This window comes from Candoia aspera, chromosome 3 (assembly GCF_035149785.1).
Source record: "Candoia aspera isolate rCanAsp1 chromosome 3, rCanAsp1.hap2, whole genome shotgun sequence".
NCBI classification, from domain to species: Eukaryota; Metazoa; Chordata; class Lepidosauria; order Squamata; family Boidae; genus Candoia; species Candoia aspera.
Window position 1 is genome coordinate 161,318,828 of NC_086155.1, and position 24,949 is coordinate 161,343,776.

At 38.6% G+C, this 24,949-nt stretch overlaps 1 protein-coding gene across 3 annotated transcripts; it reads right to left on the reverse strand.

Moving 5' to 3' along the window:
• Positions 1-1,967: 1,967 nt before the first annotated feature.
• Positions 1,968-24,604, reverse strand: ABHD3 (abhydrolase domain containing 3, phospholipase). 3 transcript variants are annotated; one of them, XM_063299171.1, is made up of 9 exons: positions 24,327-24,604; positions 21,002-21,165; positions 18,360-18,542; positions 13,536-13,581; positions 6,675-6,787; positions 5,593-5,766; positions 3,512-3,560; positions 3,215-3,380; positions 1,968-2,690 (listed from the first exon to the last, which is right to left on the reverse strand). In XM_063299171.1, the coding sequence occupies exons 1-9, from the start codon at positions 24,459-24,461 to the stop codon at positions 2,512-2,514; spliced, it is 1,209 nt and encodes a 402-aa protein (XP_063155241.1). In that variant the 5' UTR covers positions 24,462-24,604; the 3' UTR covers positions 1,968-2,511. The 3 variants fall into 3 exon arrangements, with proteins under 3 accessions (XP_063155241.1, XP_063155243.1, XP_063155242.1); XM_063299173.1 differs by lacking the exon at positions 5,593-5,766; XM_063299172.1 differs by lacking the exons at positions 6,675-6,787; positions 13,536-13,581 and having other exon boundaries at positions 1,969-2,690.
• Between the last annotated feature and the right edge of the window lie 345 nt (positions 24,605-24,949).

Here is a 24,949-nt window from a genome sequence, read left to right on the forward strand (position 1 = left end):
AGTTCTTGCCTATCTAGGTAAGTGATCTCAAAAAAGCGAACTGAACTCAGATCTGGTTAGTATTCAGATGGAAGAGGCACTCACCAGGAAATCAGAGAACTGCAAAGGAAACTAGGTGGGATGTCCATGAAATCACCAGGAGTTGAGCTCAAAGTAAATAATGCTTCTCTTGAAAACATCCCAGAGAAAGACCACAGCAGGCCACTTCCATGCTGTTGCCAAGTTCACTTCCTGGACTCTCCATGAAGTCATGCTTGAAGGTGACATTTACAATATTTTGCTAAAAGTATGTGTAACTCTTTGAAAAAAAAATAAATTAAGAATACTTCTGTTTACAGTATCTCTTTGATAAAGGTCATAGAATCATAGGCTTGGAAGGGATCTTGGAGGTCTTCTAGTCCAACTCACTGCCCAAGGCAGGAATCCTCGTACCATCTTGGACAAATGGTTGTCCAATCTTTTCTTGAAAACCTCCAGTGATGGAGCACCCACAACTCTGGGAGGCAAGCTGTTGTACTGCTTAATAGGTCTCACTGTCAGGAAATTCCTCATTTCCAGGTTGGATTTCCTTCTGACAAGCTTCCACCCATTGCTTCTTGTCCTACCCTCAGGTGCTATGGAGAATCGACACCCTGTGGCAGCCCTTCAAGTATTGGAAGGCTACTATCATGTCTTCCCTCAGTCTTCTCTATGTTAAGCTAAACACACCTACTTCCTTTAGCCATTTTTCATAGGATTTAGTCTCCAGACCCCTTATCACCTTTGCTGTTCTTCTGTGCACTCTAATTAGGTCCTCTAATATATCTTATCTGGCAATACTGAGAAGAAATTTGAATTTGTGATTTACTGTAATGCTGCTTTGGGCATTGCCAGTGGACTTCTTCCCCAGCTCAAAATAAGCTGGCATCCCAGTTTAAACTCAACTCTTTTCACTGAGAAACCTCAGATTTCAATTATACTTCTGACTAAGGCAAGAATGCTGTGTATTCAGCCTAATCAATAAATGTAAATAACAGTGTGTTATGTGCATGTAACAGGTGATCTGTTTATTTTAGGAGTCAGTTCAGAAATGAGACTCATTGAATGGAATGTACTTACGACTATTTTACAATATTCTTTCTTGAAGCCTTTCAAGCAGACACCTTCTGTTTCTGATTTTTTTTTTTTTTTTTTACTATTCTGTTAACAGAGTGATACCTTGTAAGGCTCCCTTTTGAAAAACCTGCTTCAAAAACACTTTTCAAGCTGACAGTGTCCTGGCTGAATAGAAACTTCCAGCAACTGTAGATTTATTATAATCACCTTTGTTCAAGTTATTTACAACTCACCTTAACCCCAAATCCCTGCTTGATTTTACAACCACTCTACATTCAATTTTTATGTCCACCTAAGTTTTGTCTTTTACAATGGAAAACATGATAATATATCCAGTTTTTGAGTATTTTCAAGATTTTATTAGAATGATGGATGTGGAAACGTGAGGATGGGGAGAAGGATCTAATTCATCCAGTGCCAACTGCAGTTAATCTTCCATTCAGTTCTTAAGCAGCTGCTCAGTTCAATGCCCCGTGCTTTACTCATAGAGCACTACAGAGGCATTTTGGGAGGAAGCAACTCTGCAATTAGTTTCAATGACCTCCTAAAATTGTAAAGAATCACCCATTTTTTTTCTGAAGGTGTTGAAAGTACTTTGTAGTTTGTTTTATTCTCCTTAACATAAGGAGTGAAAACTGGAAAAAATCCAGTGAGGCTCAGACTGAGGCAAATGTACAATTTACTGTTTTGTTCCTGTCACTATTATCTAAAGAAAAGCTAAATTGTCTTCATATAATTTTACTCATCTAGATCACACAGAACTCTTAAATGCAAGCATTACAATAACTAAGAATTATTTTTAAAAAAACCCAGTTTATTTCGATTCTGCAGTTTAAGGTAAAATACCTGGTATAAATATAAATGTTACAATTTAATAATTTAAAAAAAAAGACAGAGCAACAGCTTAAATGAAATCTTGAAACATAGACTTGACAATGTATTATATAACAGATGCAAAAATCAGTTAACTACTACAATCTATGGCTTCTTGAACTGCTACTGTATTTTTATTACTTTTTAAAATGTATATTTTGTATTTCCTAGCCATAGCCAGTGCCCATACAGAAGCTGTTCCTGTGCTCTCACATATTTGTGAAAATAAAGTGCCTTAGAACAAGCAATCAGATGCCTGATTCCTACATATGAATTATTTAAATTAAAACACCTGAGTAATATCTAATTATTTTAGATAAGTGCAATTTTATATGTGCAGGGTGTTTTTAATTTAAAGTCATTTTTCAAAAGGCATATGAAACAAAAACAATCCTGCAAAATTATTTAAGCAAAATTGTATTTTGCTCTGAATCATGGATTTCCTCCATTTGCTGGTTGATTTATTTGCTAAGTATGTGCATTAAGCTTAATTACTGTGAGGATAATATGACACTGGGCTGCAACCATCATTCAGATAAATTGCTAGAGTGTAACAATTTGGCTCCCATGCTCAAAGACAGCTTGAACAAATTGTTTGAAGATTCTGTCCATGTATGTGCACGTTCTTGGCCACAGTCCTTCCAGAAAACCAATATGGCCTCCATAGGAAGTAAGGATCAAAGCTATGTTAGGGTTTTGTTTTGCAATTTCTACTGGTATAGCTGAAGAAACAAAACAGGATGGGGGGAAAGAAAAAGAGTAAGATTCCATTCTAATATTCTCTTAAAATTACCTTGCAAGTACTGGAATTTAATGCTTTAAGTGCATTTGTGTGCAGGATGCTACTTAATAAAAGATAAGTACTGGTCATAACAGAAGTAATTTATATTTTAGATAAAATATACAACATGTATGCATTCTTTTGGATTACAGGACTAGAACTTGGAGATAACAACTGGCTTCTTTGCATCTGGATCAAAAACTGGATCCTGAGAAGTTATATAAGAATCCCTCTTTTTTAATAAGGCTATAAACTACAATCTATAAACAATAAAGATCCTTTAATTGAAACAAAACTTGGCAATCTTTGTGATGTAACTCCAGAATCCTATTGCACGGCTGCCTTACTATAAAGGCTTTTAAATTATACAGTGCAAATTAGATACAATGCAAAATTATTTCTAAGGACATTCAGTTTAAGATCAATCAAGAGCATCATCATAAGAGAACAAAAAATAAAACTTGCCATGATTTGGTGAGAATGCATCATCCAAAGAATTTAAGCACAACACTGGAATTCCAATTTTCTTCAGTTTATGACATGGACTGGCATCTTCATAGTAATCTTCAATTGTAGGATAGCCAAACATGACTGTGGTAAACTGTCTGTCAAATTCCCTAATAGTCTTAGCCTGAAATACATAATTCAAGTTAAGAACCTACAAACCGCCCAGAGTCCCCCCTCTGGGGGGAGATGGGCAGTGGCTAAATTTAATGAATGAATGGATAAATAAAGTTTAGAAACAAATGATTCACCTCATACCTTCATTACAAGATTCATGTTAAATAGCTTATCAAATACTTGCCGATGTCTATAAAAAATACAGAAACCAAATTAAAAGTCATCAAACAAATGTGAGTTTGCATGATGTTCTAGTTTAGAAAGTGGTAGGCTAGTTTGTGGTTCAAGGTCCCAGCCATTGTGGCCAATGAATTCAGGAAATAATGTTAATTTGATAAGTAAATCATGGATTAGCACATTGTGCAAATACATGAAGAAATAAAATTATAGTGACAAAGTTTTATATCTTTGGCTGAAATCAGGTTGAGGATATAACCTTATTGGATGCCTGAAAGATGTTATTATAAAGTGTAAATCAGGTCAAGGAGGAACAGCTCAATGGCCATCCTGTACTACACTATAATGTTGGGGGAAAGGGTTGGTGGTGGTTATGCTTGGGCCTGAGTTATAGAACAAAAGTAATGCAAGCCTAACCACTCTGGCTAACACCCTAAGTCTAATTTACTTTATATGAAAAGAGGAGTAAAAGGAAATGACTCCATAATGTTAGTTTCCAAGAAAATGAGAAATGTTTTCTTTTTGCCATTTCTCCTTTCAGAAGAAGGCACATTAGATGTCCTCGTCTGGCAAGTTGACCAGAAAGTCATAAACTGTACTTTTCCACCAACTGTTCATCCTCAGCAACTGCAGTTTCATAAAAGTTGGGCTGTGCTCTAGATTTGTTTGTTTTTCATGTATTCATTTAAGACGCAATCTAAAATAAAGATAGAGCTCTGAAGCAATGTGAAGACAGGAACAGTATTTGTGATTTCCCTAAATGGCTTGATGGGATGTGTTTATTTTGTTGCATATGTATTTATGTATTTATTACATTTTTATCCTGTTGCAAAGAGTACAACTCTCAGGGGTTAACGTAATTCAGAAACAAGTTAAAACATCCATGGTATTTATTGAAATTCTAGTGGGCAGTAGCATTATTCCAATGTTGAAGACCCAGGAACATTTAATAAAGGTTAATATTCTTGAAGGTAAACGTTTTGATCCCCTCCCAAATCGCGAAAATAAGAAATTAAATTATGAAACAAACTGTTTCTTCCCTCCTGGGTTCCTTTTACTAGAGAAACAACTGAGAAATCTCTAATTTTCAAGATCTTAACATCTGCATGTTAAAGCAGAAGCTGAAATAATGGCTTGATTAAGGCCACATAAAGAATTTATTTTTGAATTGAGGTTTGAATCAGGCATTCCCTGGTTACTCATGCTGAAATTACTGTAGCATATGAGATTGCATACAAAAGTACACACACACACACACACACACACACACACACAATCTCTCTCTCTCTCTCAATATATGGCTCTGATGCTGGGAAAGGTGGAAAGAAAGAGAACAGGATGACCACCAGCAAGGTGGATGGACTGAATTCCAGCAGCAATGGGTATACCTTTGGAAGACCTGAAGGACCAGGTTGGGGACACTTCCTCATGAAGAAAATCTATCTATGTCATTGCTAGGAGTCAATGGTGACTTGATGACATATAATCAATCAAAGGTAAATTATATTTGGAAGTCATTGGTGGTAGGTAATATAAGGAAATAAATCAAATTCATATATTTTACCCAGAATGGGAAAAAGGAAGTTCATCTCATCTGGACATACATACATATATATGACTAATACTTCTCTGGGAACTTTAAAAACACCTTGGGGCAATGCTATTCCAAGTAACAAAGAAACAATCACATCACAGGAATTGCTACAGATAAAATATAGTATACATATATAAAGCTGATAAAATCCTTCAAAGTAAAAGCAATAATGAGCAGCAGTTCAGAGACAGTTTAAAGACCTACAGAGATTAAGCCTGGCATATGTCTATTGGAACCAAGTTCTGCAAACGTTGGGCTACTATCAGAAAGGCCTTTAGCTTCCTGACTTCCAACATAATTGTTCCTGTACATGGATAGGACAATAGACACTGATCTGAGAGTGTAGGCAGGCTAATCTAAGTGAAGTTGGTCTTTTACATAATGTGGTTTTCAGCGGACTTGAATTTCATGCTAACATACATTTTTCAAAATGTACTTGGAGTTCACTTACCTAGTAACTGAAGACTTTAGACAGCTGGTTAAATAATAATTAAAAAGAAGCCAATTTACTGGTTTTTCCAGTGAGTCTGCAGATTCAAAAGCATTCCATCCTGCTGAAAAAACTGCAGCTGCTTTTAATGGTGTTTTTTTGCCAGTTTTGCCCAAATAGTTTAAAAGAAGCATACTACAAACAGGAGAGAAACAGATGTCTGAAAAAAATGATCTCACACAGCATTTGTAGCTATCCTGAATATTTACACTAGTGTCTCACTATGAGATAGATTCAATGGCACAACAATGCCAGTCATGTTAGGTAACACTGCAGTGCTAACATCTGAATATTGTTCATTGATTATGATGATGATGCCAGTCCTGAAATTTGGGACTCAACCAAAGGCTTGCATGGATTCAGTAGGTTGGATCCATATCATATAGTGAAAAGCAGGTATAATCTGCCACACCATTCTATGCTGTCCTAAAGGTGACCCACTTTGGGGATGAGATTTTTGTTCTTAAAGGAAGGAGGATGTTTCTAATGAAACACAAGATAGGAAAGCTCATTCCAGACAAAGCACCATTAACATTCTTTAGATCCAATTTATAATCTTTGTTTCTTTAGATTCATTTCTTAGTATATGTTTGCTTTGTTAGCAAGGCTAAAATGGCGATAGAATATTAATTATATAATATTAACTATTTTGCAGTGTCAATGTATTCAGATTTGAGTTTCATACTAAATTGTGTTTACATTTAAGGATTTGATTCCACCAGTGAAAATTGCTTGTGACAATTTTTGTGACTTCCCTTTGTTAGTTTATATTCCTCTAAGAGAAAGAAGGAATGGGATGAAAAATGGGAGTTGATCCTTCTTTTTTTAACAGAATCTTCATCGTATAAAGGACTTTGCAAGCTGCCTGTTCCTCCAAAAGCAAAAAGGAAAAACTCTTTCAAAGGAGTCCTAGTTTTTGGCTGCTGGCAATAAGATGCTGCTGAGATTGAGGTGAGTGTAGGAGGATGGCCTTCTTCAGAATCAGCTATTCCCTGAGTGTGATAAATCTACTATTTTTGGATCTCCATTACAAAAATACTTACCCTCCCATAGAAATACCTGCTGCCATTAATGCAGCTGAAGCATACAACTTATGTATATAATCAATTATTGTTTCCAGATCCTCTGTGTTAGCAGCACAGTATGTTCTTGGTGTCTAAAAAGAGCCCGAAAATGAGAAACAGTACACTCATCATTTATTTTACCTTTATATAAGACTGAAGCAAAGCAGTATGGTATCAAATGCAATACATGCAATAATATTAATATAGCTCTAATGACATTTTAGAAGACTGAAGGTTGAATGTAGTCCAGTCATTCCCCAGAGAAAGAGTATTAGCCCTTCATTAAGAGGAATGTTTGCTGATTCCCTTTTCTCTCTGCATTTCCTGTGCTGCTCTCAAGGATCCCCCAACCTTCAAGATGACAATAAAGGAAACAAACACATCTTCCTCTCTTCTCTCTGCCATTAGCAAGTTTCTGTCAATTATGTGCTAATAAATGTAAATATGGTCCGTAGAGCCTGTCCATAGAATCGCCAGGAATCGGACCCGATTAACAGATAGCATCATCATCATCAAATGTAAATACATCTGGATAACAAAATCTGGATCCAATCTTGGTTGTTCAAGAAGGTATTGGCTAGATTCAAGAATCATCCTAAACCATCCTGTCATTTGCTTGATATTAGCTTAAGTTGTATGAGCCTAATCACTGTAGTTGTTCAAAAAGTGCTCTCTACAAAAAGTATCATTTACATTTGTGACCACACTTAACCCAGCTGCAAATATGTATCATCAGATACAGTGACTAATAACAAGGCACAAACACCCAAATACAATGGAAGGGACTGCAGTATAGTTACCTTTAGAACCCTAGGATGGAAGGGAAGAATGGGAGTGATTTATTTATATGATACCCCTTTTGTGGACAATCAAGGCTTTCACTTGAATTGCATCTGCAATAGCAAAGCAGCCCAGACCTCCCCTACTTGCCTTGTAAAATGAACTTGGAAAAATGCTGTCACATTTAATTTTATAGCCCACTAAAACATAAAACAATTCTCAATATTTATCTAATGAGCTTTTACCTGAAGGTTCAAAATGCTGCAGGCAACTCAGTATTTTTAAAATCAACTCATGAAACAAGCTGGAATGAATTTCTTTATTTTTCAGATGGCAGGCTGAAGTTTAGGAGTACTAGACATAAACAGCAGAATTTATATACTGTACTGAAAATGGAAACCCCTCATTTTTCTCTAAAGCAATGCAGGGGTCCTGGGGACAGAGATCTTTACTCTTTCCTTACCTATCAATTATCCCCTATAAGTGCCCAGAGCCCCCCAGGTGTTTCTATTTTTATTTAATTGCTAGGTTGTAAAACAAATGTTGGGTAAATTGATCAGGAAGTGTTTTGTAGATGGCATCCAACTGGTTCAGGAATGGGTAAGTGCACTTTCTTTTTGACAGTTCAGTCCTTTAGGGACACCCTAAGCTATAAATCCACGGCTGAGCTGAAATTTGAAATGCAATTTCCAGCAAATAGCTATGAATTAATATGGTAACATTTTTGAACAGTGCAATTTAGCATGCTACAACTTAGCTTACAATTTACATTTTGCACAGATTCCCCCAAACGGAAATTCATGTTTAGATTTGGTATTTACTCAGTATACTGGGAGAATATAAGCAACTAGTTGACCATATGTATAGTTATTACCTATCCATATGATTATTTGTGTCTTCTTCACAATTTCGTTTATTCTTGCTACATGTTTTAATATAAGGTAAGCTTGGAGGCCTTAGCAGTTGATAAAGTTTCCTGACATTAACCATATAGTAAATTGGTTGTCTATGATCATGATGGGTTACCCTGAATGGGGCATTGTCTTTTTGCAACTTTATCACTAACAAATGTATTGTGGCAGTTTTGTTATCTAGAGTCCATTTCACCAAATGCATGAGATATTATTATAACTAGCAGACCAGTGTAAACATGATGACAGTTAGAAAGAGAGGAAAAAAGTAAACAAAATCACATGGAAATGGAATGAATAAATACATAAATGAAATATTATGATAACTAAAACTTTAAAACATGTAAAATAATTGCAATGCTAATTGTACACTGCACAATTTTATAAAGTGTATAAATAAAACAACTGCATTCATAAAGGATTACTGAACAAAAAGATACGTATTATTTGCAAGCTAATTTATATTTTGAAGTCATCTAAAACCTATTCTGTTCATTTAGGCTACAGGTGGTAGAACTGAAGTTGATAACTTATACTTGAGCTGTCTTATGTATTTTGTTATGATTTATTATGATGTGATCTAACCTGAGGAAGAGGAGAGATGGAGACTGAGAAGGGAGGAGTTAAGGAAGGTAGAGACAGACGTATATAAATGAATGAGAATGAGAGAAAGGTCTTTGTACTAGAAATGTCAGAAAGAGTTTGGAGTGAGGGGGCAGCCTAAATGAGAGAGTAAACTATGGAATCAGTTTGTATTTTGAGACAGATCAAAACATGTATTTTGGTTCATGTGTTCAGGTTATGGAGCAAGTTACCTGTCTTTCAGTGCATTCCAACGTCCCTATCTGAAATGGCTGCCCATGATTGGCCACAAACAGAATTGCTGTACAATTGTAGATTAATTTCACCTTTCTTTTAGGAATAATCTACATTCAGCCCCACTTAAAAGGAGCTGCCCTCCTAAAGTAACTGTGAAAAGGCAAGAAAACACATCTTCCTTAAGTATTATTCATAATTTAATTGTTTTAAAAGGGACTGTTTTTAAAAATAGGGATATTGCTTCTGTCCTCAAGATCAAGAGAATTCACTTATGCAGTCTTAACTATAATACCTGCCTTGATTATTTTTTCAAACTAAATAGTATATGAGTAAATGTAATTATGCTGCAAATTCTGCATATACATAGGCTATAAGTGCACCTGCTTGAGAATGAAAGTTTAATGTTAACATATATAAAGCTGTGTTGTTTGTGCTATAGAGATGTACCTTACGGTATGGAAGTATTGGGTGTCTACTAGCTCAGTTCTTAGAAAGATCTGAGTGAGGCATATTATCTAAATCACTGGTAATTTCAAAATCCAGTTGAAGTAGCTTTTCACTTCAACTGAAATATAATTTAAAAGGACTTGGTCTATCACTATATGTTTTCCTATGTTCATCTCAGAAAAGAGGCAGAAAATTCAATCCCGTAATTGAATTATGAGAATGTACCATAAATACTTTGATTCTATCAAGCTAAACATGCAAGGCTGTTCAACGTGTAAACTAATTTCACATATTTGTGAAACAAGATCCTGGCTTAACATTTTAAATTACTGACTCAAACTAATGTTTACCCATCTGGGCTAATGCCACTGGTATTATTGCATAACTATCAATAATCCTGGAGCAAAATAGTACAGGAAAAGCTCTGTTGATTCTGTCTATGAAGTATGATCCCTCTAGGCTATACAAAAGCTAAGAGATAATTAAACAATACATTAAGGAAGTTGATGTTTCAATTATGCAGGGTTCACTGCCAAGCAGGAGTATATTCTTGGATCATACTCATAGCAGCAAAGAATATTAATATTCTCACAGTTGCCAGTCAGAGAAGAGTCTTTATGTAATCTTGCTTAAATATAATCCTATTGTCCCTTCCAAACAAAGATTCAGGAGAGTGCCTTGCTGTGATCAATGGTGTCCATGTGGAGATGATGAGATCCAAGTGGTCAATTTGTGTTGCTGTGTTGTTTGTGCTATAGAGATGTACCTTACGGTATGGAAGTATTGGGTGTCTACTAGCTCAGTTCTTAGAAAGATCTGAGTGAGGCATATTATCTAAAGTTCAATAGAAGACTGATACCCAAAGAGAACAGAGTTTGTACTGAAGTTCTGTGCTAAATCTTGTGCAATACACAAAAGAATTATACCCATATAGTATCTGTATTAACAGGTGATGGGATAAAATTATTGTGAAGCATGAATATACAAACCTGATGTAAAGAACACATAATACTAGTTTTGTTTTACAGATCATGGATCACAATAAAGTTTTACCTATCACATAGATGTATCTCTTTATAGGAATGTTTGGTTGTTGTTAGCAGAACAATTACCACATTTAGCTTGATTACAATTGCTATGAGATGACCCTGAGGTTGACACTGGCTGCTGACTAATTTAATTCTGCCTGGATAATCTATAATTCTATTACTTTCCCAATTTTCTTTCTATCTCTGTCTCCTTCTCCCACCAACCCCCTGGCCACTTTTTTATTTGACCGTACTATACTGTACTAAATTTGGTCTATGATTATAAATAAAATTTAATTTGTTAAGCTTTTCATCAGCTGAAGTTTGGTTCACCATCTATAACCATTTCCAGAGACAAGGCACCTAATCACTATGATTTATGCAGAATTCCACAATTTCCAGGCTGGATAACCATGCTCTACATAGGGGTACCTCTAAAATCTCTACTGACATCTTAGATCAGGAGCAAGCAAATGGGAATGGAACTCATTTCTGCTAAGAACTCCACATTCATTCCCAATTAATTTCTAGGCATGATTCAACATGTTAATTTTAATCTTAAAATTGTCATGATCCATATTATAAAAGAAATGCCTCTTCCCATAGAAATTGCTGCCCCAACCCTCATGTATCACATATTTGGACGGGGGCTGATCCAAACACATTTATCTGAAGTTAGACATACACTTTCTAATGTGATGCTTTTGGTTACCAGTGTGCTTACAGTTTCGTTTTAGCCCTTGCTAGGCTTCCATCCCACCTATATTTTTAAAGCATATATTTATATAGAGGTCTGGTATGCAAAACTAAATGCTCACAGAATCGGAGTGAGAGCAACTCACTGGGCTTCGGATATTATGGATTCCTGGCATTGTTCTGCTAGCCTGAGCAAAACTATGCACACATCGTGCCTGAGCTAAATATTATTCCCTAGGTCAGGAGCACGCAGTCCTTTTAAAGACCACTTAGCTTTTACGTGGTTTGCTGAGGGCTAATGTCAAAAAATTGGGTCTTTTGATTGAATTTAAATTGTATTAAACTTAAGTATAGTTCATATGATTATTCCCCATACATTTAATAAGCTTCTTATCCACTACATTAAATATTAAATAATCATAATCATAATATTTTGGCAATGTTTGGAGGAGATCCAGGTGCTGTATTTTGCCCTATATACTACTAATGAAAGTTTTCAAACAATGTAATGCAATCCTCTCAAGAAAACAGAAAATTTTCAAGCCTGCAATGGACACTTCTACAACTCTGATTTAGCAAGGTAATTTGAAATTACCAGTATAAGTGAAATTACCAGTATAAGTGAAGTTCTTCAAAACAGTAAATATGACGTTATGCAAAATCTTATTTTCATCCTCCTTTGCCTTGCAAACAAGGGAACTTCACCAATCTTAGTTCAGGGCTCCTGATAGCTTGCAGACATAAGAACAATATAATAAATATGCTTGACCATGGCACATGGAAAGATAATGAAAGGAAATAAGGAAGAAAGTCATCTGGGTTTGCAGACTATATGAAAATACCTCAAATCCTCCCTGTTGCCTAAAAATGTTTGCTCACTGGCCTGAGATACTAGAGGGCTCTCTTCTGCTGATCCTTGTGTTTTCTACAGATCTACTTCAAAAGCTAAGACATAAATTTTATTTATATCATTCATGCCTTGTTCTTCTAGCTGATGGGCTCTCAGAATAGACTGCAGTTCAGTAAAAACAAGGGTTTAGGGCAGTGTTTCACAACCTTGGCAACTTTAAGATGTGTGTGCACTTCAACTCCCAAAATTCCTCAGGCAGGTTGAGGAAGTGCACACACATCTTAAAGGTTGAGAAAGACAAGTTTAGGGAATGCTGTTAACTAGATGCCTTTGGTAGATTTCTCTTGCCCTCTGGTGGGTTTCTCCCTCATCATCTTCTTAATTGCAGAGAGAACCAGCAGGTAGGTGAGCAAGCAATGTGAGATGGCTAACAGTAGCACTCCCTACTGCCTATTCATTGGTCTCATAACTACCAGCCCCCAGAAAGAGAGTAGGCTAAGGCATGAGAAATAGCTGCTGCTTCTCACATGGTTGGGCTGGTGAGTGAGTGAATGGAGCAGCAATGGCAACTCCTCTCTCCTTGGGTGATGTAGGGCCTGGGCTTTCCATACCATTGCCCTGAAGGAAGCAGGCAACAGCAGCTGCTGTTCCTTGGATAAACAGTTAACCAGTGGCAGTGATAAGGAGCTTTCTGCTCTTTCCTTCTTGGGCAGTGAGCAAAGAAGTGGAAACATTAGTAAAGGCAGAAACAATGGAGGGTTCCCTTAATGCATTTGGAGCTTGGCAGCTGGCTGAAAACACCAGTCCTTGACACCAATCCTATTCTACCACTGTTTTCTCCTGCCCCATATGTTGACAATCACAAGGTCTTACACTTCATTTTACACATTAACATCAGTGGATGCAGTGTTTGAGACGAGAGCATAGAAATGCTTGAGGAACACAGTATTAAATGGAACAACTGCTTCAATTTAATTCACAAACTTGGAAACCTGACTTCTTCTCTCCAAATTTGGCAATGTTCTGTATGGGTCTGATGATAAATATGTCACTTAATCACTTCTTCGTCCTTCATGTTTTAACTGTATTCTCTTTAGCAATACAGTTAAAACATGAAGGACGGAGAAGTGATTAAGTGATACAGATTTGTTATTTCAGTGGCACTATTTTTCTTCCTATTTTGTACTATAAGAATGGCCACCATGGAATTAAGTTTTTCAACGCTTAAAGGAATCGTTACATTCTTTAAGTTATGCTCACTACATTACATTTGCTCAATGTCCTTACTTTATTTAAGAGCAATTCTTACCAAAAGATTTTCACCAGCACTTCCTCGATAGTTAAAAACCACACACCTTTAAAATACAAACAAAGAGCACTGTTTACCAGAACTGTTCATCTGAGTAATCTTGGATGTGAAGATCCACATATCTGAAAGTTGCTTTGGTTTATATTTTTTGATTTGCCAAAAGAACAAGGAATAAAAACACACACTTTGCAGATGTATGTGTTTTCTGTATCTGCCAAATCTTTTCCTGTAGCCCAAACTAAATAATCTGTTGCCATATAGGTAACAACAGAAAGAGGTCTGAGAATTTTGGTCAGGAGGAAGAGAGAAGCTGACTTCCTCATTAACTTGTTTGCCGCTTGCCCACGTGCTGCAGCCGATTTTGATGAAGCTGATGAGGTACTCTTAACTCTCACCGGAAAATGCAATATTGATACTGTACTGTAATACCTGCAGTGGAGTAAGGGTGGCAAGACTCCCTTACTAACAAAGTATCAGTTCTACTTGGGCGTGGTGGAAGCGGGCTTCAGGCTGACAACAGCAACACAGCCTGCACACCCAGAATTCCATGTCTCGTCCTTCTATCCTTCTCTTTCTAATCTGCCTGCTGTTGCTAGTTCCTCCCTCTTCCTGCCTTTCAATGTGTCTGTACTCAACCCAATCAGTATTTTTGTATGGGAGCAATCCAGTTGATGTTTGCAGCAGGCTGTAATCTCCTGTAAGCCTCTCAAAAACACTGTTAGGGAGCAAAGTTGGAGCCACGCTCACAGGCAAAAGCCAAGCTGTAAGAAAGATGAAGGGATGAGGGTTTCGGCAGACAGCTGGAAGATTTCTTCCCATTTGATGAATTTGGATAGGGGTGGGGGAGAGATAAGAGTGGAATCTGGATTGCCACAACTGTAGGCAATCAGGATTTGGATGGAGATAGCATGTGAAAAGGTCTTGCAAACCTGTAACTATTTTGCTGGGGGGGGCATTAGAAGTATGGTGAGAAGCTGGCTGATAAGCAGAATGAGGGTGAAGGGCCATAGGTAAGGCCCCCAAAAGTCACTGCTTTACAGATGAGAGGAAACTTAGAATAAGAATAAAGTAGGATTGAGAGTAACTAATTGTCTCCCTGTTATAATTTTTGTACTAAATTTGAAGATATTAACATTTTCCTACACGTTGAATTGGCTGTTTTGAACTTAAAGTTTTCTGCTTCTACTTTCCCTGGGGAACTGTCTGTTATCTCACTTTCACTTGTAAACATATTCCAGAATTCTTTCCTATCTTGAACCTTTGCTGGTTAAGCTCCTAGGGGGCACCATAATTTACTGCTTGAGACATGGAGGAGTTTAGGCAGACTTTCTCTTTCACCGAGATCTTAAACAGATTCTTTCTAATTCCTGTCAAGTTTTTATGCAAGGCATTCAGGACATTGTGGAAAATATGAGGTCTAAAATGTGTCATCTGGTTCCTAGGTTGTGGAGGAAACTGAGGAATTTAACAGCAACAGAAATGTTTCTTCTAAGAGTGAGATCAGGACTTCTGTTGAAATGCTGGATGAAGATCAGATAGACGAGTTGAAGAAATTAAAGAGAGAGATCAAGTTGCAAGCCATAAGTGAAATTGATTTTCTGGTCGAATGCCATGGAAAAAAAGGGGTTATGTATGGGGGGTCTCTTGAAGAGAAGTCGGGAATTTTTGAGGGGGGTAGTTGGGCTGTTTGATTTTTTTTTTACACAAAATGCTCTGTGCGTATTGTGGGGATATGTAAATGCTCTGGTTTATTTTGAAGTGGGGTAAGGGTTTAAAAATATTTATCTGGATTGCTTTTAGGGTTTGGCTGATTTCATTTGTCTTTAACAATTAGGATTAAGATTATTTAGGTATAATAAAAACAATGTCTGGTTTTGGGTTTAATATGATTAAGATTATTAAAATTGTTGTATTATCAAGTACAATGGCAGACAATTTATATGTTTTTTAGTTTGATCTTTATTATAGTAGACAGGAATATATTGAATAGTAGTAGGAAGGAAATAAATGTTATCTTTGGGGGAGGAAGTTGATTAGGTGTGTGTGTGTGTATATACACACACACACACAGTATATATATATTTCTTTTAATATAAGCGGAGGGAGCAACCGTATTTAGTGATTTTTATAATGTGCCAATGGAATGATTCATAGAAATAATGTGATTTTGGTTTAATATAGTGTAAGGGATTGATTATGGAAAATTGCTGTATCTCCTTGCTGTTAAAAGTTGGAAGTCACCTGTTTTTGTAATTTTGAAATTTTTCTCTTGTGTTTCTACACTTTTTTAGTTTTTTTCCTTTTTGTGGTTTTTTGTTTTTCTGTAGCATTTATCTTTGCTTGAAACTTAATAAAATTCTTATTAAAAAAAGAATAAGAATAAAGTTCATTGAAGAAATATGTGGACTTGAGGTGAGATTTGTAAGATGAGAGCTCAGCTGCTGAAAAACCTGGGATTGGACTACTGGCCAGTTTAAGGACTCTGGGCTAATGCAACAGCAGCTTTGGAATCCCTTGAACATAGCCCTAAATAACTTTGCAGATGGATTCCTGCAAAATGGCATGGAGGAGGAAAAAACTTCAGATGAAGAAGCTCACTGAAGTGGCAAAATGATGTGGAAACAAAACAGCACTATTCAACACTCAGTAAAAACTTGCTTAGGAGAATGACCCCATCAGTCTGATCCTCCCTTTGGCTAGTGTGGATCTGTGTTAGTCTTTGGGTAGACTGGCTCAGCTGAAAGCCCCACCGGCCTAGTCTTGGTGCTGGCCAACACACAGCTGGGTTAGCTTATGGATGGACCTGCCTGCTTGAAAACTGCACCTCCCCAAGGCAAACATGAGGCAGCCTTGCCTCCTTGCTTTCATGTCTCGAGATAATTTGCCTCTGGCCTGCTTCCACCTGCTATTCTACTTGGAGGGCCTCCATTTTTCTGGGAGCCAATGCTGTTGGACTGGCCCTGACTGAGTTCTTGGGAAAGCCACATTTAGGCAGGGGAAATCTGTTTTTTCAAAAGTGTCCTGCCAATTAGCAATAGCTTTTTCAGAGCATATTTCTAAAAAGTGTCTTGTCAGTAAGAAGCAGATATGACATTCCTTCATACGCATGCAAGCAATCCGTGCTTTGATGTAGGATGGTGGAACACAAACAGGGATTTACATGCAGAGGAATGGGAGCTAACTGCAGGAATGAAGCATAGGAGTGAAGCTCCATGGGAAGGGTGGGGATCTTTTGAAGGACAGTAAGCAACATAAAAAAGCACTGTTGCAGCAGTCAATGGCACTTTTGCATGCAGGTTACTCTTTTGTTTTGTTTTTGTTTTTGAATGAGGTCTATTATAAGAAATCTGGCCTGTCAGAATGAATTTTGGAGGAGGAAAAAGTTAGGGCTCTAAGATCTGGGTTGCAAAAATCCAGATAATTACTAGGTGACAGGAGAGAGTTAAAATTCTTGTCATCCAGGTATAGTGGACCTAAACAAGAGATGCAAAACCAGATTTTCTCATCCTATACCACATGTGATGGCAAGCTACCATGTTCTGCAACTAACATCAGTTGCTTCAGCACTGTTTATTAGGATTGCTGACTAGGTTTGCCTTCTTTACATCCTTAGGATTCATCTCCACGGAACTTTATAGGAAACTTACTTTTCAGGAGGCTGCAGACATAGGATCTTTACAAGAACACCTGGGGACAATACTGGCTAGATTGTAGGCATAGAAAATACATTTCTAGAGAGTGAAATGAAAAAAGAAGTGCATAGGTAAGAGATGGCCTTTCTTTTCTTTTGCAGTTTTAAATGGCCTGGGTACAAGTTAGCCTTTCATAATGAGACCCAACCAGGAATCTCGTTAAATTTCCAAGGTTCAGTGGAAATGCCAGCTTCCTATTTGTTTGGCTCATTATCCCATTATTGAATTTTATTTGTAACATATTTCACCACTTTGCCAATCACTCTTCCTCCCCCTACACTACATCCTGCCAAAGTAGAAAGTGGGAGATACCTGCACTTCCAAATCTGTTTCATGTTGTCTAGTTCCTATAAGAGGTTCTATACAGAATACCTTAAAATGGTTACAATGATTTAACTGCACTAAGGACTTCCTACTTTCTTTTTTAATGAACAAAGCTACTGAAATGCTTTTCAGGCCCTTGCTATTCTGTATGTCAAAACTGTACGAGCTGGTCCCTGCTTCGGACCCATAGCAGAGTTTCAAAATTCAAAATGTGCACATGATCCCAAAGCTACAGGACACTATGGCAATAACCACTTCCTTACCATACCTATATAAGCTAGGTTCTCCTTTTCCCCTGACTGCACTACACTTGATCTTTGCCAGCAGACGTTGCCTATTTGTTTGTTTGTTTGTTTATTGTGCCCTTCAATCAAACTTGACTCCAGGCAATAGCCCTGCAGTTTCCTTGGCAAGGTTTTGCAGAAGCAGTTTGCCATTGCCTCCTTCCTAGGGCTGAGAGAGAGTGACTGGCCCAAAGTAATCCACCTGGCTTTGTGCTTAAGGTGGTACTAGAACTCAGTTTCCTGGTTTCCAGCCTTGTGCCTTATCCCCTACACCAAACTGGGTCTCTGATGTTGTCTAGTTTTCCTGAAACAGCTCCTCTGAAGCTTGAAATTTGCCATTTTTGAGTCGTCATCACTGGGAGCCTTTTCAAAGGAACCATGAACTTTTGTGGGTTTATAATGCATGCTAAAAGCATAATCAGGGATGGAAATCTTCTCTAACTCTTTGCATCTATTATAAGGAATCACAGTTTCCATTGCACAAACAGAATTCCAACAGAAATATCAGGTGTAACTTATTTTACCTGTATCCCAGTGTTTTGCTCTGCTGAATCATATGGAGAATGTATGATTCCTTGCTTGTTCCTGTGAGGCCAGGCAGCAATAGGATAGTAGGTCTGGTGCTAGAATCAGGGTAATGTATGCTATTGTGATTGTCAAACCAATCCAGGGAGATCTGTCCTCCATCTGTGGCTGTAATAACTTCACTGGAAATAAAACAACAGCAATCAGCTTTACAGAAGCGCAGTAAAAAATCAGTCCCCAATTAAATGTAGGAGTGCACACAAGCCCCCTCAATCACTTCCCAGAAATGTTCCAAAAGTTGCCATGTCATTGCAATTTGTAAAGTGACAGAAAGGAAAATTATTAAATAAATGGGGAATAATTAAGTACAGCTTTTGGCATGCAGTATTATATAAATCAAGTGCGGCCTTTGGTCATGTAAGAGGCTGCATGCCCTGCTTTAAGGAGATGTCCCATGTGCGGATGCAGTAAGTCGGATGGTGAGAAAAAGGAAAGGCCTGCCTTGCAATTAAGTGACCAGTAATTAATAGTCTACCTGTTCACACCAGATAAATCACAATAATTGGCAGGAGTTAGCAGAAGAGGGGCTAAGAGATGCATTTTTTAAAAAAATCCATTCAGTGGTGCCTGATTCTTGGAGACTGCCTGGACAAATCTCTGCAGTTTTCTTGGCAAGGTTTTTCAGAAGTAGTTTGCCATTGCTTCCTTCCTAGGGCTGGGAAAAGGTGACTGGCCCAAGGTCACCCAGCTGGCTTAAGGTGGGACTAGAACTCACGGACTCCCAGTTTATAGCCCGGTGCCTTAGCCCCTATACCAAACTGGCTCTCAAAGAGAGATGCATTAGTGCTGAGCAAAGTAGAGGGGAGAGCTCTTCCCTCCTTTGACATCCCACCCATTTTTTTGCTGAATGCAGTGGAGGGACAGTGTTTTATCTCCTGATCAGCTCACCCACAAATCCATGCATTTGTTGGAATGAAACTGTTGGTTGGCTATAGTGACTAAGCTAGAACATAACAGAAGACTGCTGTACTGTAGTCAATTCTTCCTTCACAGTAGAATGCTAAGAAATTTGGTTGTTTTAAAAAGGTTCTTTAAAGGCAGTAGCTCTTTTTTTTTTAAGTAGTAGTATGGCAACACTCTTCTCCAGATGCAGTTATTTAGTTAGGTAATTTATATAGCTACCTACTCAATATATGACATATGATTTTTTTATAAATGAAACAAAACCAAAGCTTCCATATTTTAATAAGAAGCAAAATAATAATTGTATTCATCCCATCAACAAATAATCATTTTATGTAAACATTTTATTATTAAATAACCAATAATTTGATGTAATCAACAATGGTGGGGATTAACTGGCAGGGCAGGACAGGCATGGGGGGCAGGGAAGAAGCCCCGATCTTTTTCTTCCCATTTCCTGCAATGAGAGGAAATTAACCACACCATCACTATCCCCAGTTCCATGGAGAGTCATGGAACCAAAGTGGTGAGATCATAGAATTTTCTCACCCCAATTCCATATGCCCCATTTTATTACTTTAAATGTTACTCTGCCCATCTACCGCCATTTGGAAGCAGTAGCAGCATGACAACTTTTGAAGCTCTTGCAACTGTTGGTTAAGTTACGTTATATCAATTCACTTCAATGTAATTAGAGGTATGTGAACAGACTGAATATTGAAAGATCCTGCTGTAAATTCTTATCTAGCTGGTATTAATGCAGTCAGGGTAAACATCTTTCAATTTAAAAAGCAATGGAAAGGAATCTTATGAAGCAGAAAAAGAATGTTATGTTAGGTGTGGTAACAAACTGTTCCTAAATTGACTTTTCGTAAGTACCTCTTTTACCAACATACCATTGTTAATGAAAGAAGAGTTAACTTCATTCATTTGTATTCATATTCATTTAAAAAAGCTTTAAAATATAATTCATTATCATCATTTATTAAACAAATTTGTAAGGTCACCCAACTCATACACAGTGACTCCAGGCGCTTACAGAATTAAAAACCATAAAAACACAATGCACACCCCACAGCGACAGCAAACACATTTGTACCAGCCACTTGATATGCAACCTCCCCACTTCTAGGTGTATCTGGACTGATGGTAGGTGCTATGATAACAACCCTTAGAAAATGTTCCATAGTCTAGTATTTTGCATTCTAAAATGTCACTCTTCTCTTCTAAAAGCTCAGAAATTCTTCAGATGTTCCAAGAATATGGGGGGAAAGGAGGAGATGAACTTTGCATTTGCATTGGCCCACTCCTACCAATTCCACCCCCAAATCACTGCTATAGACCTGTATACTGAGGTTTTTATTTGATGCAGAAGTCTGTATGCATCAACTGAAAGTACACCGATTCCAACTTTATCTTCTGCCCAAGATGCAGCGGTCTGTGGAGTGGCCAGTGCTCTGCTTCTGCTCCCCTCTCTACACATTCTTAAAACATGTAACAGACAACTGCTGAAAGTGAATCCAGACTTCTGTCTTGCTCCCAAGCTTCCCAGTGATATATATAACATGATTAAAGCAACCGTACTGGATCAATATTTAAAGCATACACTTTGTTATATATAGAACGGACATTCCAATAGTTTCTGGAAGGAACGGCTATGGAGGAAAGAAGCACTTACTTCCTGTATTGCACATTTGGTTTAGATGTAATGAAAGGGCGTAGAAGTGTCTGCAAATGGCCTTCCCAGCACCATATGGTGGGATAGTATATTTCTGTCAACACTGGGCATTGGTCCTGCAGAAACTGGGAGAAGTTCTCACTGCCAGTTACCAGCTGAGGTTTCTAGAAAGATATTTAGGAGGGAGGAAAGGAAAGATCAGACAATATCAGAGGAGGGTTTACAGGGAGGCGAAATGAAGTTGCTGCTCTGGCAGTAGACCTAGAGTGCACTGGGGGTAGCAGACCAGAGGTGCAATACTGTGGGGAAATTTGCTGAAGTCCCCATTGAAATAAACAGGAGCAAAGCAAGGTAACATTTTGTGAATTTCGGGCATAATTGCCTGTAAGGATGCAGTTTGGACTAAGTCCTTTAGCTCCAACACCAAAATGTCTTTAAACCTGCAAACAAGGAATTGCTCCATACCTAGAAAGCTCAACAGGCTCAAAAAAGGAGTAATACAGCAAGTAAAGCAACTCTGTACATAAAAGATGCATCCTTAACAGTACACATTTTTTCTGGAATGAGCCACTATTTAGGTTCCACATACGTAAGAAAAATAAAAGATACTGGTGATTGAGAGGTTAAAATTAACAGAATATGGCAACTGTAGGTATTGTAAAATATCTTAATGTACTATCATATATGATTCTTACATATCCAAAGCTGCACCTGACACACACAAAACAGGTATTAGAAGCTGCAAAAGTATCAGGATTCTTAAACTCAGGAATGAGTAATACCCTGAGAAAGATTTAGAGTAAGTTAAGTCACAGCTTGTCTTTGCAGGGGAAGAGTTTCAGTATCTTTTCCTTTATTCTCTTGCCTGCAGGACTTACTCTTACCATCCTCTGTGGACACGTAAGAGAAGTCTTAATAATGATTTACTCCATGTTCCCCTACGTTGTACAAGACAATGGATAAATAATTGAGCAAGGGCTTTTTTTTAAAAAAAAAATTGCACTTCTAGAGTTTGTGTGTTTGTAATCTGAACCAGTTACAGTGCACATTCTGTCAACCTACATAAAAATCCAAATGCCTTCCGCATTCTCCTTTTATAATTTTAATGCAAACTTTGGAGGAAGGTTGTTGAGGAGATAGTTGGATTGCAACTTCAGGAAGCCCTGGAGGAAGCAGATTATCTGGATTCCTTTCAGTCAGGCTTCAAGCTTGATTATGCTTATTGATGACCTCTAGCAGTACTGGGATGGGGGCAGAACAACTGTCCTGGTTCTCCTTGACTTCTCAGCAGCCTTTTATACCATCAGTCATGGTATTTTTCCAGTGTGGAGGGGTGGGGAAGGGAGAGGTTGAGCCTGGGGCCCCTAATTTGCAATCTTGCCCCTCCTGTTTAACATCTGCTTGAAGCCACTGGGTGAGGTCACCCATCAACAAAGGGTAAGGATCATCAATATGTTGATGATGCCCAGTTTTGCATCTCAATCCTGCGTTGACCAAGTGATAAGGCTGAGGATGTATCCCTGCACCTAAGGCTGGTGGTATTTGGATGGGAAGGGATTTTCAAGTAACTCTGACCCTGCTGTCCTTTCAATAGGCCCTGAAGGCCTGTTTCTTTCCCAGGTGCTGTGCTGGGGAATATATGCCTCCTGAGGGAATGGCATGAATGTGCTGGCTCCACTGGTCCCCGGGTAATCACCTTCTTTTTCTTTTATTGTACTGGGTGTATTTTTAACTTGTACACTGCCCATATTCATTACGAGCTGGGCAGATTAATCAGTCAATCAAACAAGGAGGACTGCAGTTAGTAGGACCCACTGGGAGCTGTCCAGCACCTCAAATTTTCTTGACTTTGCTGAACAGATGATTGGCCTCATCTTCTTTGGTCTAGCTTGGATAATTTAACAGAAATTTCAGCCACACATCTACCTGATCTGTGAACCACAAGCCCCCACAGAATACAGTAAATTTGGCCAGTGAAAAATGCTGGGCTCAATAACCATGGAATGCTACCTAATTTTTGAGGCCAACAGAAAACTAGATTGGAGGATGATGGGTTGGAAAAAGACTAAGAAGGCTTACTTACTTATCAATAGCTACCAGTCATAATGGTCATATACATCTCCTAGGCTCAGAGATAACTGTCACAGCCATTTACAGATGAGAGATATGGTTGTAATGCCTTCCCTAGGGCCTACTTGGAAACATTTAATTGGCTGCTGTTATAAGGCAGGATCATCTAGTGTGCCGGTCAAGACTGTCTTAATTTTAGAAGGAAATTGAATATTGGTTTAATTCAGCTTATTTTACGTTCTCCAGATGGACATTTGCTGGGGTGGGAGTGATCAAAAATGTCAAGATGGCAGCGGCAATTGGATGGTTGTGTCTGCCATGGTTGTGTCACAACAATGGTTGTTTCTGAATCTCTCCCCTATGGATGCCCTTGTCCCCTCCCATCATTCAAAATAGCAAAAATTTTGACAAGATGAAGGATAGGTAAGTTCAAATATTTTTGACGATGGTTTCTATAAGACTTAGTCAGCATGGCCCACAGTGCTCATCAGCATTACACAACCATTCATCTTACCCAGCAAAAGAGTTGAGAAAAAATAAAGATGGCAAAGATAGCAATATTACTATGAAAAATAATAATTTATTCCCTTGGCTTGCCACACAGGAATAGCAGAGCTATTCTGATGTAGCAAAAGGAATGTATATTTCACAAAAGAACCCCATTTTTCAGCTGTCCTGTCTGGTGCCCTCTGAATAAAACGGCTACCATTTCCCCTGGCTGACATTCTGGGACATGCAATCCCCAAACTTCTGAATGGTATTTGTGGAAGAGGACGCTGCATTTGAATTATCCTGAAGGGGCCTCATTTCAAGAGCGTTAATATTTGCCTCAGTCCTTACCCTAGCTTTTATGCTTGCGCGTTCGTCTGCCTCCCACTTCCGCAAGCTGGCACTGGGTGCCTCTGCGGTGTACCCTGCACAACCACCGAGGCACCAAGTTATACAGGAAAAACGAAAGCAAACCGATTTTCGTTTTATTCATTTAAAGTGAAGAAGGGAAATTGCCCCTCGCCTTTCTTCTCCTAAAGCGCGTGGCTTTCTCAGGCGCCGAAATCTCCAACTGTTTTTTGCGCTCAAGGCGTAGCCTGTAACGTAAGTATGGATAACTTTACTTGCCTCTTTCAAAGTGGATCAGAGCCTGGCGACGACTCGTTGGCCTTGCCCGCTTCCTGTCCACCGCGGGTGGGTTTCCCGGGCCACTTTTAAAAGGCGGAGATTGCGGGCGGGGGGTGGGGAGTAAGCGAAGGGGCCCTACCTTTGCGATCGTACTGAGGTAATAGCAGACATAGGCGGCTCCAAAACACAGCATCAGAGACCAGCCGATCCCCGAGACCATCAGGCCATCCCGGAGTCGGCTTTCCAAGTACAAGGACAGCTCTTGTAAGTTCATCTCTAGACACGCCGAGGAAATCGCGGGCCCAGCTTACATTACAACGCCGGGGTGCCCGCGCGCGAGATGATTGTAACCGCAAGAATGGCGCTCTCCGAAAGAGCGGCAGCTGCCCGCAGCAGCAGCACGAACAGAGAGATTGTTTTTCCTGTCCTGGAGCTCCTGCTTAGCTATAGGATAACAACCCAGGCAACTCCGCCCCCGTTCCTCCCTTCCTTAGCTCGGCGACGGGGAGAGCGAGGGAGAGATTTTGTAGGAATCGCGGGCGGAGCAAAGACGGGAATGGTATAGTTGATACATCTAAACGTCCATTTGTTTTTAACAGCATTGTTTTTCGTTACAGTAGTAAATGGGAAATTAAGTTTCGCGGTATGTGTGCGTGTGATTGCAATAATGAATTAGCAAGCTGTGTGTGTGTGTACGCACTCACTTGTACATATAACACAGGTGGCTTGCCTACCAGGCTTCCTCAAGTCAAGCTTGACTCT

Coding starts and splice junctions, on each gene's coding strand:
- ABHD3 (XM_063299171.1), bottom strand. CDS start 24,461: ATGAACTTACAAGAGCTGTCCTTGTACTTGGAAAGCCGACTCCGGGAT. Junction 21,166..24,326: donor ACCTCAGTACGATCGCAAAG/GTAGGGCCCCTT, acceptor ATATCTTTCTAG/AAACCTCAGCTGGTAACTGG. Junction 13,582..18,359: donor AGCAAAACACTGGGATACAG/GTAAAATAAGTT, acceptor TGTATTTTAAAG/GTGTGTGGTTTTTAACTATC.